Source organism: Ceratina calcarata, unplaced genomic scaffold, assembly GCF_001652005.2.
Source record: "Ceratina calcarata isolate Rehan_Ccalc_2016 unplaced genomic scaffold, ASM165200v1 scaffold27, whole genome shotgun sequence".
NCBI lineage: Eukaryota > Metazoa > Arthropoda > Insecta > Hymenoptera > Apidae > Ceratina > Ceratina calcarata.
Window position 1 is genome coordinate 157,995 of NW_017149195.1, and position 13,628 is coordinate 171,622.

Genomic DNA, 13,628 nt, shown 5'->3' on the forward strand with positions numbered 1-13,628 from the left:
GTAGGAGTTTCAATTTTATGAAGTATTGTAAAATTATTATAGGTTCTTTATCAATTTTAAAATTATGTAAGACGTGAGATTGATATTCGTATGTTTTATGTACTTGGCTGGCTTTATTGTAATCCCCGGCTTTTGTTTATTTATATGAATGACGAAGTCGTTAGCGTTTCGATATTCACCTGCGCCTAAAAAACGGCTCTGAAAGGGCTTCGAAGCGGGGCTGGCGTTGTCTTTAGCAGACGCCGGTGGCGTGCTGGCGGGTGGCGACGAGACCGCGGATGCTGCGTTCGACGCCGGTGCCCTCGACAAGTATTTCTGCTTCATTTCCTCGGTGGTGAATGGCGCACCGGTACTGCGGATTCCTGATCCCGTCGAGCTTTCGGAGCCGGTGCTCGAGTCTGATGAAGCGCTTCTCGTCGCAGGGGCATGAGTATCCGTCGAAGTTCGCCTGCGAGCAACGATATTTCAATTAACGACTTCCTCGATTCGGTAAACTCGGTGGCGCAGCAGACATTCCGACACCGCAACTCGCGTCGGTGATATTAGTTTACATTGTTGCTCTTCTCTGTTCGTCCTCGCGTAACTAATGATCTATTTTCTCAGGGACGGGGCGATTCATAACACGCATTCCGGTGCAAACCTGACTTTTGCGGTCTTCCGGTTGCTAGTTGGGAGTTGTGGAATGAGTGGAAGGCGTAGCATTGTTCGAATTCGGCATCGCGTTAGCATCGGACACGTATGTACACTTTTCTAGATGAAGAGCAGTTCGTTAATTTCGACGAAAACTACCGACTCATCCGAAATAGAGAAAAACGCGGCATACTTTTAAATTGCAGCTGGGTGGTATTAGAATCTTCTGGCTCGTTAAAATAGCTGACAACGTCACGAATCGAGAATTCAGGGGATAATTGAAATGAACGAACGCGTGAACCATTTTTGAATTGTGCGAGTTTAAATGGCGAGGGAAAAAAGTTTGCTTCTAACCACTAAAGGAGTGGCTGTCTTGAGTCTTTTGGGTCGAATCGTTTCCGAACCATTACGTTTTCTACTATTAATGAGTACGATAAAAGGGGTTACGGTTTTCCGATGAAATTTTTCTGCTTTCACGGTGGCGCCGTGTTCGAACAATTAGAATGTAGATAATAGTGCTGGATGAGTGTCGGCAGTGAAATTGAACGCATCCCCGGAACTTGGAGCATTCAATCGAAACGATCCGTTTCTACTGAACGGACATAAATCAGCCTGTCCGGCTATGTTATGGCTCTACTACTAGAACCACGATCGAATACGGCCAGGCTATACCGTATTACACTGTACTCTCTATTTCGCCATCAGTTACAGCCGTGTAATTTGTCACAGGAAGATCACCGTACGTAATAAAATCAAGGATCGATTAATTAATCAAAATCAGAAGCAGGCATGGACGAGATGTTATTTCAAATATTACGTTAACTAAGAAATTCTGTCGTTTTTAGGTTTTCATACTAGAGTTAATAATTTAATTATTACATATTATAATAATGTTCGAGGATATAAAATTGTATCGTTCTTTTTGAAGAGTAGAGCAAATGCTTATCTAGGCTTCATTTTTTGAATAGATTTTGTAACTGTTCTATTTTGCATAAGAATCGGCAGTCTGTTCATGAAACATGAAACTCACCTCGCAGGCATCGGCCTTCGTGCAGGTTCCTCGGGTTCTCGTTCTGGAGGTGGTTCCCTTGGGGGTGGATGCGCAGAGGCGGGCGTTGTGGTCGGTTGTCGTTCCTCCACCGTTTCAGTCACGGGCACGGCCGTTTTGTTCTGCTTTTTGATCCTGGAAATCTCGTCGTCGTCGCTGGTCTGCCTGGCCATCGCCGTCGGTAATTTCCTCACTTGCACCTACGCGATAAACAGAATTGTCTTTCTAAGCAGGATATTGTTGACTGATAAAACGTCGACGAAAAATTCTGAATGAATCGCGGCGAAACGTCGCCCGCGGATAGGAACCCACTGATTAGGTGCTTGTAAACGAGGCATCATTCTCCTGAGCATACGCCCACTGTGTACGTGTGCGGTTAATATGCGCGCGATGCGATTATTATGCTAGCCTGGTTGCACGTAAGTGCGATAGCGAGCGAACAGATGCATGGAACGCTGTGGAGAGAGAGAGAGAGAGAGAGAGAGAGAGAGAGAGAGAGAGAGAGAGTTTTTCGCAGACGAACACGAAACAAAAGAGGCGGATAGTTTTCTCTTAATGAGCAAAATATATATTCGTGTATTTCACAAGTTCCATTTTGTATTATAATAGAATTTCGAACAAAAATTGCATATAACCGCTGACTACAAAAGTAAATTTAATCTAGTCCTGTGCCGAGTCATCTACATATTCATAAGCGGAGATCGAACCGTGCATATTTCATATTGCGGCGCGCCGTTGTTTTTCCACTGTGTCGAGATATTGAATTATTTTTACATTCGTCGAGATTTATTCCCCTTACGTGTGCCCGCAGAAGGGGCAATAACTTGTTCCCTACGTTCTACGGCTGGCGCGCATACGTTTGACCAATTAAATATTTAAGCGCCCGTTGAATCCAGACGATACTGTAACGCGAGATACCGAGGCTACTTTCGCCGTGCCTTTGCTCGTCCGCAGCCTCTCACACTAACCCGTGGCCGCATTTTCGCCTGCCATTACAAGGGAATCCTTGCGCGAAATTGTGTGCGCTGTCGGTGTCACTGTCAAAAATAAATATCGCCGGTGTAAAAAGTAAACGAAACGTTTCAATTTATAAACAACCGCGTGTGCACTTTAATGAGTGGCGATCGCTTTTGTCGCGAAAGGAAATTACGGTTCGGATCGGTGATGAAAACCGTTCGTTCGTTCGATGAACGCGAATGCCGGTGGTACAATTATACACGCAACAATTTCATTTAATGGGTGTGCTCTATAAAAAAAAAAGAAGAATCTCCATGTGAGAGCGCGGAGAATGTATCGTGCGGTGGGAACTGGCGCGGGCTGGAAAATCGATAACTACTGTTAAAATTGAACAAAGCCAGCAGCATCAGGCAAACAGGAGCACGCATTTTTAAATTAAATTCCACGATTCCCGCGCAACAAATTGTAATTACAAACAACGTTCCTTCTCTTCTTGAATAAACTACGTGAAAATAGTATCGGAATTAAATCGCGTTCTTAGACTGGAACAGTCGGTGTTCACTTTTCTCAATATCAAATTCAATAATGCCGTGATAATAAGTTGAGATCGTGAAAATGTGGGAGTGAAAATATGAATCAAGTAACCTGAGGCTTTGCTGGCTGGGGTTGCGGAGCGGGATGCTGTGCCGGCTCTTCTTTTTTCCTTTTCCCGACTCTCTCATAGTCTTGAAGCTTCTTCATGACGCGCGGCGAGTCGGTGAGACGAAAAATCCCGGAGAGCGGACCGCGCGCCGCGTCTTCCGTGTCCAGGACACGTTCGCGAAGTCCCGAGGGCTCCTGCGATGCCGACGTGAACCTGACCGTCGACCTCGAGTCCCCGTCGGAGTCGTCACCGTCCCTGTGACGCATGAATCGACTCCTGTACCTCGACTTGTTCCTCGGTACTTCATATTCGGGCGCGTCGTACCTGTTACAAAAATTTCTTTTCTAATTATGATTTTTTTACTTAAATTTTACTTAAATATTTCAGATGTGAAAAAGCGCGAATTAAAATGTTCTTTTTCCTCTGCATCCACTCGTTACAGATATGAGAACTACCCTTTTCATATTTTAAGCGACGGTAATAAGATTCGTATTATTCAATCATGATACTGCTTTTTCATTTTTCCCGGTAGATGTGATTAAATACATTAACCAGGAGAGTTACAATTGATCCTATATGTGTTAGGGACAATGCCATTCTCTCCGGTGACTGGGAAACCTTATTAGCGGAACGTACACTTGAATCGAGAGGTAATCTCGGAGGACAATAAAGCGCGTACTTCTGTACGGCGATCAATCATCGATCCTAGTGATCTCGAATTAAACGCGTTTTGTCACAGGAATCACCGTTGTCTAAGTATACATTTTAATCCCCCCCCCCCTCTCTAGGTAATTGTAGATTGAAATTAAATAAAACGTTGCTTTCGTTATTTTCTCTCGATGTGATTATAATAAAACGATATGTCATGTGCTTTTCAATTCGGCGTCCTTTAACGTTGAACGTAAAATAATTTGAGAAGCGAGAGGATAACAATCTAACTGGAATTTGTATATCGGAGAGATAAGAGAAATTGTGTTCCTCGTTTGGAGCAATTTTCGTTCAGCTCCAAGCGTCGAAGGGATAACGATTTCCACTTTCGTCGATTAATTTCTTTTAATGGGATTCCGCTCCGAATGAAAACGGTACGTTTTGCTCCGCGTGATTTTCCGGAAACTGGGTTATCTGCCTTTCAAGGCAGTGCACAGCAATAGATTCATCGGGTTTATCCGAGTGTTGCTTAATTATCGCTTTACGGACACGAGGATGGCTTTGTACAATGAGAGAAAATCTGCAAGGGAACGAACGTGCACCGGCGAAACGGTAGTAATTGATCTCGTTCAAATTCGCCAACAGTAAAAACCATTTATACTCCGCGTTAAAAATGTGGGACGTGAGTTTCATTTAACCTAGCTAAAATTATGCAAAGAAACTCGGGCAGAGAATTAAGTAACGTCGCGTCCAAGAGGACGGGAGATTCCGGTTACAGTTATTCTTTTGTCAGTTCACTGAATCGGTAAATCGAATCCCGATTTTTAACGCCCTTTTAAAATCGAGCGGAATCCTGTTGTTTCTTGAAATTAGTTCGGAATTGGAAGAATTTGCATTCTACCGTTTCGTATAATCACGTTTGATTATCAGCTGGAAAATCTAATTAGTACAAATATTCCTACCGGTACTCTTTATCTCTTGCATGTTGCACCGATGTAAAGATAAACGAATCTAAGGTATAATATAAGTAAACGGAAATAAGAGAAAGGAAATAATGAAACAAAGCAAGACTGAAAAGGATTAGAAATACCTTGAGAGAATACAATATCTTAGGGAATGGAACGAGAACAAGCAATCCTATATGGAAAGAAGGAAAATCGCGCCTTCGAAAACACGGCGGTGTTACCTCAGTTTTCGCACTCAGTTAATGAAATACTGGTTCCCTCATTATCCTCTTACACATCAAAAGTTTTTCCATTTACATTTTAGCGAGGTGACTTAACAAAATGGGCCGGTGCGCGAGATGCGTGCTACGCGGAACCATCGGTAATTAAACTCTAGCATACTTATTTCGCCTCGAGGAAATTGTTCTCGTCAGTCCGACCCAGGAAAAAGATAAAGCCAAGGGGGGGTCGCGTGTATTTATAACATTCGCTAGAATAGATAGGATGTGGGACATCCTGAAAAATATATGCCTACCACGGACGCCGTTTGGCAATGCTCCAAAGTAATCTACGTCCACGGTCAAACACGTTTTTACCGGTCAGCTAGTTAACAACGAACCGCTTACTTTCATTTTCTTTTAGTCATTTTTCTTGAGTTTACACTCTCTCATCAGTGTTCGCCGTCTATCCGGTGTTTCTTTGCATTTCGATATATCATAAGTCTTACTACATATTGCACCATAATTTATTACACATCATAAAACGTGTAATCGAATGAAATGTTCTGAGAGTGTGAATAAGTAAATGAAGAATTATAATATTTTAATAAATGATTAAAAAAGTTCTCTTATGTCAAATTTCAATGCACAGGTAATTATTGATGAAATTGAATTACATACTATTCCAACTTTCTCTGGTGACAAATGAATTAATTTCAAATACTTTAGAGGAATGCATAATTGAAAAAGGGAGAAACGAAAGAAGTAATAGTTACTCGTATTCTGGCACGTATCGATTCCTCGTGAGCCGGTCTTCGTCTTGGCGATACTGCGAGGCTAGACGATGGTCGCTTTTGCTTCTCATCAGGCCCGGCGAACCACCGGGCGGCGCTAGACTGCTGGAGCTTCCCAGGAGTCCTCCGCTTCCGGTCTCCGGCTTAATGTTCAGCTCGCCGTAACCGGCTACGTGGAGGACCAGCTGGTTCGGGTCGTGTGCCATCACAAAACGCACTCGCCGACTGTAGTCTCCGGCCTCGTACTCGAAGTTTCTGTAGGTAATTGTAAATTACCGATCAACCCGGTCTTTACTTTTCCTCCTTTTTGTTTGCAAAGAAGTTACGTCGTTACGGTCACCTACAGGTTCTGCGAGGGCGAAACTTTTGTTTAACGATGCAAGTTTCAAGAGCATTCTTTTTGGATTAGTACTGCCACGATATTACCAAAGAAGTTCGCCACTGAATGACTTTTGATCTTACTGGTTGCAAATATCGCCATATCTTTAATATTATCTCGAAGCACGCGAACTTTTATATTTTCATTTATAATCATACGGGAATTTATATTCTTTAATTAAATAATTACACATTTTTCACAACTATTTTCCTATGGTTTTCAATTTGCTAATACCACTAATAATAATTGAAAAAAATCACCATCCACTTTGATGTCAAGTTCGATGAAAGAAGGAATAACGGAGATCGAAATACTGATAAAATTGCCTTTCCAGGGATTAAATTCGAGGCAACTTTATATTTCATGGGAATCGTTATTCCCTTAGGAGTCCGAGTCAATGAATTTTCTAGGGAACACCAGATGTACTATAGATCTTAATCTTGCCCAAGAAAGATAGGAATCGAATTCCAAAACTTTTATATCATATTGGTACATAAAAGTTTCAGTACTACTCATTAATTTTAATCATAATACTGAAAGATGTTTAAAAAAATTTCATCGTTTCAGTAAATAATTTTTTGTTGCTATCGAATGGCCATTAACTTAAAGATTCATATTTCCATATAAGAACGATGGAAATCAGAACAGAGGACAGTGTCCCGCCACAAAATAATTTTTTTTATTGCAAACGTTGATCGGTTGTTCGACAAATTTCAGGAATGAAAGAAAATTCGGATTATGAGTTACAGACCTGATGAATTCCACCGTACGTAGGAAGAGCTCTTTTGTGTCGAGGAGCTCCGAATCGTCCCATGGCACGTTCTCATTGATGTGAGCCTCCGCCAAATCGCAGTTGCTCTGGATATTTGCGATTTCCAATTCGAGATTCTCTTTGAGTTGAATCAGGCCTCTGAGTTCGGTGCCGAGGTATCGATCGACCTCGTTACGCAGATGTTCCGTACGGTCTTTCAAAGCCTTGCTCAGCCTCCGATAAATCTCGTCCACCTCTTCCGCGACCGAGGCGCAGTTTGTTTGCAGACCCAACGTGTTTTTCTCCACCAAAGCCAGCGCGTCCTGCAACCTGTGCAGCCCTCTGCGAATCTGCAAAGAGGATTATGATTGAATATCGATCGTAATCGCTTGGCGAACACACCCGATTCGCTTCAAACTTTCTTTTCACACTCGAACTACTGCTATTATCATTGAGTGCTATCCATCATCGCCTTTATACAGTCTTTCAAATCGTACGTCTAAACAATGTATGTACATTATTCTCTGAGTTTAAACCACTGTCTTCTTTAAAATAATAATTCGTTTCTTCTTTTTATATCGTCATAAGTATTACAAAAAATGCACTTACAAACATTGTTCAATAATCAATGCCCGCGAATGTAATATTTAATAAAATAAATTTTTGGCACACCGAGAAAATAGAATTTTATGACAATGTACAGTTCTGTTCTTGCGCTATCTTTTTCTTTAATACGAAAATTTAACGAATGCTTGCTCCGACATTACTGCACGCTAATTAAGTCCGTACATTTTGAAAGTTGTTTTAACTTTTCCCACAAAATAGTAAAGCAGGGGTGCGCTCGATGCCGAGTTTCGAGACGGTTGTTTTGAACGCATTAGGGGCGGATAGATACGTACACACCGGTGGTCAGTTATTTTTGGATTGTTACATGCATGTACGTATGTAGTTGCACGTACTCGCGGTCGAATTGACCTGAATCCGTGATATTCGTACCGAGTCGTTTGATACGCAGCTTGCTTTCATTGCTTCCGGATCTGTATAAAATTTCAAGGCAGATCGCTTCGAGTAGAATCGGACCCGATCCCAGCGTTATTCGCCGTCGAAAAACCATGAACGATTTCATTAAAGCGGGCGTTATTCCAATGAACAATGTTGCAATTCACGATCGATATCGTCAAAGTAGAAACGCGGAACAGTTTCGCGATTGTTCGCCCCATTAGGTGAACACGTAACCTGAACCACCGGCTTCAACCTCAATCATGTAGTCCCGATTCATGAATTTCTCATTCAAATCCAAAAAATGCCTCCGAGAATGACCACTGCATTTTCAACGCGGTTTCGAGCGATGGTTTAAATCAGGAATATGTTATCCGGTTCCTGAGAACGTTGGAAATCGAAGATGGAGTGAGCGACATGAGCCAATTAGGAGGACTTGTTACAGTACGATAATTCGTAACATTTTCTCTACCGTTCCTGTTACAGGAACTCGTCTACGAGTTTCGAGGAAGACTTCCTGACATTGCATAATGAGTACCGAGCCACTCACGATTCTCCCCCACTAACGATCGATGACGAGGTATTTACAGATTTCATTCTTTTATGTCTACTTTTAATAAGAATTTCTCTCGTTGCATATTTGAGATTAATTTGAGAGCACAAGCACTCTCCTAGAGTTTGCGAAGCACTATAGAAAAGTAATCCAAGCCATTTACAATATATTAACCGTTTGAGTCCCAACGGGTATTGGAAAAACACTGTCGAAAAATCCCAACCAGCGCAATCGCGCTTTCCCTAAATGAGTACTGGGATTTTTCGACACAAAATCTGAAGAGCGCTCAGACTCAAACGGTTAAAGAATCAGTATACGTATAAAGAAAAATATTTTCATCGTGGTGAACTGCATGGATAATGAGATTATGTAAATTTAATTAAAATTATCAATCTAATACCATGGGAAATTTTGATAAGACGTATCACGAATGGAATAGAATAGAATATCGTGCGCTAAAGTGAGAATCCTCATTAACGTGTAAAATTCTTTCAAAGTTAAGTAAAGCTGCGCAAGAATGGGCGGAGAGATTAGCGAAGAATGGCGTTATCGAGTACAAATCGGACCCGGGGTATGGCGAGAACATATACGTGAGCTCTTTGAGGGCTGCACTCGACGATTTTCAGCCGAGGGAGCCATTACAAGCTTGGTGAGCTTTCGAAAATTTTAATTAAACGCGATCGCGTACAGCGTTCCTGACTCCATCCATTATGAAATATTTTGCCTCTACGGTAAAAGAAGTTATTTCAACACATATGTGCAACCTACAGATTTTATATAAACATTGAACAGAAAATATAAAAGATGCATGTAATGCGGAAAAGTAATATGTATGATAATTTTGGTACGATATCTAGGTATCACGAGGGTAAGTACTTCAAGTACGGTGAAAAAGATCCAAGGAGTTTGGAAGGCGTGCGCCACTTCACTCAGTTGGTATGGAAAGATTCGAAACAGTTAGGCGTCGGAAAAGCCGAGGACGATATAGGCAAAATCTACGTGGTTTGCTTTTATCAACCCCCTGGCAACGTGGCCGGAGAGTTTGCCGAAAATGTACAACAACCAATCAAGGTAACTATACACTCAATACGTTCCTGTTATAGTCGTGATTGATAACATAAGAATTGCAATTAAACAGACGAGCTGTCTTTTAAATCTCTAGCAATAAAACTCATGATTCCACATAATGGCAGTGATGTACCGACCTAATTTCGAGTCGTATAATCAATTACAGTCATAATGTTTGAGAATTTCATCATAATTTGAAAGCTTAATTCGTTAGGTGCATATGAAAGATCGCTTATCGTTAGTTCCTCAAGCTTGAATTTTCGGATTCAAAATCTGTCATTATAAATCATTGAAATTAGCAGCGGAACGTAACATTCAAAAATAGATTTTAGATTGATAAAGTATTTAAATGAAATTTATATATGATATTTTATAAAACTACATAAAAATGTCGTGTTTGAAAGAAGTATTTTATATGCACAAATCAGTGTTCGATTTACGTCGATTCCGAGGAAGGAGTAACTTCGTTCCCGTCTCACGGAATTCGTAATCAGGAACGAATTCACGATGAATTCATTTTATGGACATGGGTTTTAATCTTCCCCGATATTGAACCGCGATTCGTTCTAGTTCAATAGCCGATTCGGTTAATCGCCGGGACTTTTTAATTGTCAGGAAAGCGGGATTGGGAAACTAGTTAGAACCAAAGGACGCGAGTAAAGGGTTCGGGGGTATTCGACTGTGAAATTGTTTCCTTTCCTATGTTCATTCCTTCGAAGACAAAGTCTCTCAATCAGTTGTATTAGCTTCGTGTATATATAATGGAATGTAATTTTCTTCAAACTTCTATTTTTCTTCCAAGAATTAAATAGTTATTTGACATATTTCTAAATAATTGAATAATTTACTTTAGATGTATTCTAAGATTATTCTATACTATTCCTAAAATCTGTTTTTAAACACTGGATTTGTTTTTATCTGGAGAAGATTCTAAAGACGATATACATACCATAGTTTCACGTTGTTGTAACGCGTTTGCGAAAATATTTGTGCGCGCTCATCACGACTCACCTGGGAATTGATGCGCACGATTTCACGCCTGAGGATGTCCATGTGAGCATCCTTGCACTCGGGGCAACACTTCTTCTCACAGTGGACACAGAGGGAGCAATAACTTTTCTCCGAACAAACGCCGCATCGTTCCATGGTCTGGCCGCTGGTCGGATCCGGCAATTCCCCGGTGATCTCGATGTGCAATTCCAGGAACCGTTGCAGCGTCACGTTGGTCGGGAACGCTTGCACACCCTGGCGATAACACGACAGTGGTTAGAGCCGGGAACCACTCCGCGTAACCACCAATTGAATAGCCACCGGTACTGGCGCCGGGAATGAAAATGAAAGAAATCCGAAACAGAAGAAGAAGGGCTTTGATTGCGGGGCTCGTACGCGGCTTTTACCCGAAATTGAATTTCATAAGGAAATCGTCTTTAGTCGTGTCCCTTCGTTTTATTCTCCTCTTCCACGTCCTCTGTTCGCTCCTTCTCTACGTATACTTTTTTTTCCATTTTATCCGTTCGGTCATTGTTTTATTACCGGTTTAATCTCGTTTGTCGTTCGCATTCAGCCGCACAGTCGCTTTTAATTAAGGGCAACCGAGTTACGTTTGACGTTGAACGGTTACGCTTTTAGGGTGGAGAGAAAGTAAGACAAACGGGTATTCGCGAGAGGTGTCACTATGAAACGCGGAACTTCATCCAATTTCATGAGGGATCCCTCCGTCAGTGTACATATATTCATCGTTGAATAAAGATGAGGCCCACGCATTATACTTGGTTAAGCGGAACCTTCTATTCGGGTATATTTAATTTCGCGTGTATATGTACGTCTGTGTAGTGTATACGGTCGCATTGTCTGCGTGGCATCGCGGCCGAACGGGCTTACTCGAACATATTTTTCAATCCGCCATTGACGTCAAACGACGGTTCGTTTGACGTCGTGAAAACAAATTTTAATTCGGGAAAACGATCGAACTCTTCTGTATCAGTGAAAACGTTCTCAAAAGGTTCGAGGGAAGCGTAACAACCGTTTTACAATTGCTCTTGTTCTTCTGTTAACTTGTCGGAAATGACAAAACTCGCGGACGTTTCGGGGGGTTTCGATTGCAGGAAACGCTCTCAAAGAAGTAATAACTTTGTAAGTGCGTGGAAAGTTCGCGGTGCCACCGAGTCCAATATTCGCGGCATTCCCGCGTAATCGTCGGAAAGTTTCCCCGTTAACGTTCCTCCCTCGTTCTTCTCCGTTTTTTCTTTTAAAACGATTCATTGCCCACCTGGTACGGTATACGATGTTCCGCCCGGCATTCTGGACATTTCACTTGTCGGCGCACGTAGTCAACCAGCCCGTCCATGCACGGTTCCATGCAGAAGCTGTGCTGGCATGGCAATAGCTTCGGGTTCCTGTATCGGTCCAAGCATATCGCGCACGTTAGCAGTTGCTCGAACTGCTCCATGCCTGAAATACATAACATGCAGCTTTTATTATTTCTTGTTATTGAAGAGTCTACGATAAAATAAAAAGGAAGTAATCTTTTAAAATAATAATTAACCATGATACGTATATTTACGTTTCACAAAATTATTATTAGACTGCGAAAACTTTTATGCAAAATAAAGGATTCGTTAAAAAACTGTGTTCTAAATAGATATTTCATTTATCATGTAAAAATTGTAATAGGCACTCATCTTTTAATATTTTGTATATTTATGAATATGCCAAACATTCTTTATATTCAATGACGATACAATTTTTTATAAATGCACAAAATCCACTGTCTGATTATTATTCATCTAAACTGCGTTGGTGTAAAAATAATTGAAAATCTGAATCAGAATTTATTGGTAGATTCGTTTGAGTACGCGAAAGTACGGAACATGTGATAAGTTCGTTGATGTATAAGTGCCTATATTAAACGAGACACATCACGGGATTCACCGATTTCTTGTAAACCATCCGATAGCTTTGCGTCAGTGCATAAAGTACGGAGTCATCCTCGTCATAGTTAATAAATAGTCTAGGCGTACGATCTGTAGCCTGTTGCAATTCGAGATCTCTATTGTGCCAACTCGTTATTCATCGTGTCGTACGTAGATATCACGTCCCCAAGTAATATTTTGCCGTTGAGATCCAACGAGCATGGAGATTGCGAGAAAAGATGCGCAAGCTTGGAAAACATGTGCTTGAAATTCAGGCTCGTTTGAACGGCAGATCGCGATTAATCTAGCAATATCAATTTACTGTTACTAATTGGCGGTAAATGTAGAATCTAAATGGAAAATTTGGCAGCACGGATACGAAATTATTTCACATATGCGAATGTTTAGCACGCTTAAATATTTTTATCTAGTTAGGTGTGTTAATTTAAGATAATATAACGAACAGATTTTTAGGCTCATGTTGAAGTTCGAAGTTATTTTTTACTGTAACGCACCGAACAAGCGTTAAATCTTATTTAACGAAGCCGGTGACCAGATAATTAATAAATCAACGCCGTTTATCATTTTTAAAACGAGCGGAAAAACCGGCAATAATTTTTGTTCCACGTCTCTGGTTAGTCTTCCCAATTGAATCTTGAAAGACATCGATGAAACGCGGGTGGGTTAAATTTAAAATCCGACAACACGCGCACGGAACCGGGGAGCGGAAGATTATTTTCAAGCGTTCTTTCGTAGCCGGCACGTAGCCACGGTCAGAGCCAAATTCATTTCGATTTTCGCAACGTCGACGTCGGGATAACGTAGCTATGCCCGAAGGCCGTGCCAAGGACCAATAAGCCGTAGAACTCGTCGCACCGGTAACAAGCGACTACATTAGAAAGCATTGTTACTCTTAGGCGAACCACTTGTTGATCTTAAACCGAATTCTCGGGTGCAACAGGCGGCTAGGTTGTATCGTATTAGTAACTTTCTGGATCGCCAAGTTAACTAGAATGGTAATTCTAAAGCCTCGGTGTATCGAGATTTAATCATTTTCATACCAACTTAATCACGAGAATTACAC

At 41.3% G+C, this 13,628-nt stretch overlaps 2 protein-coding genes across 13 annotated transcripts in view; one reads left to right on the forward strand and one right to left on the reverse strand.

The window, feature by feature from the left end:
- tn (tripartite motif containing protein thin) overlaps positions 1-13,628 on the reverse strand; it is a 51,825-nt gene that overhangs the window by 14,897 nt on the left and 23,300 nt on the right. For all 11 annotated transcript variants that reach the window (XM_026812279.1, XM_018022000.2, XM_026812270.1 and 8 more), the window contains 7 exons: positions 11,902-12,083; positions 10,644-10,877; positions 7,013-7,362; positions 5,865-6,137; positions 3,281-3,602; positions 1,661-1,878; positions 180-448 (listed from right to left, as the gene is read on the reverse strand). In XM_026812279.1, coding sequence (XP_026668080.1) covers positions 180-448; positions 1,661-1,878; positions 3,281-3,602; positions 5,865-6,137; positions 7,013-7,362; positions 10,644-10,877; positions 11,902-12,081 — 1,846 coding nt within the window. In that variant the 5' untranslated portion in view covers positions 12,082-12,083. The remainder of the gene's footprint in view (positions 1-179; positions 449-1,660; positions 1,879-3,280; positions 3,603-5,864; positions 6,138-7,012; positions 7,363-10,643; positions 10,878-11,901; positions 12,084-13,628) is intronic.
- Positions 9,316-13,628, forward strand: part of LOC108623446 (uncharacterized) — a 42,392-nt gene continuing 38,079 nt past the window's right edge. The window contains exon 1 of one of the 2 annotated variants that reach the window (XM_026812285.1): positions 9,316-9,635. In XM_026812285.1, coding sequence (XP_026668086.1) covers positions 9,369-9,635 — 267 coding nt within the window. In that variant the 5' untranslated portion in view covers positions 9,316-9,368. The remainder of the gene's footprint in view (positions 9,636-13,628) is intronic. The other variant, XM_026812284.1, reaches the window with a different exon arrangement.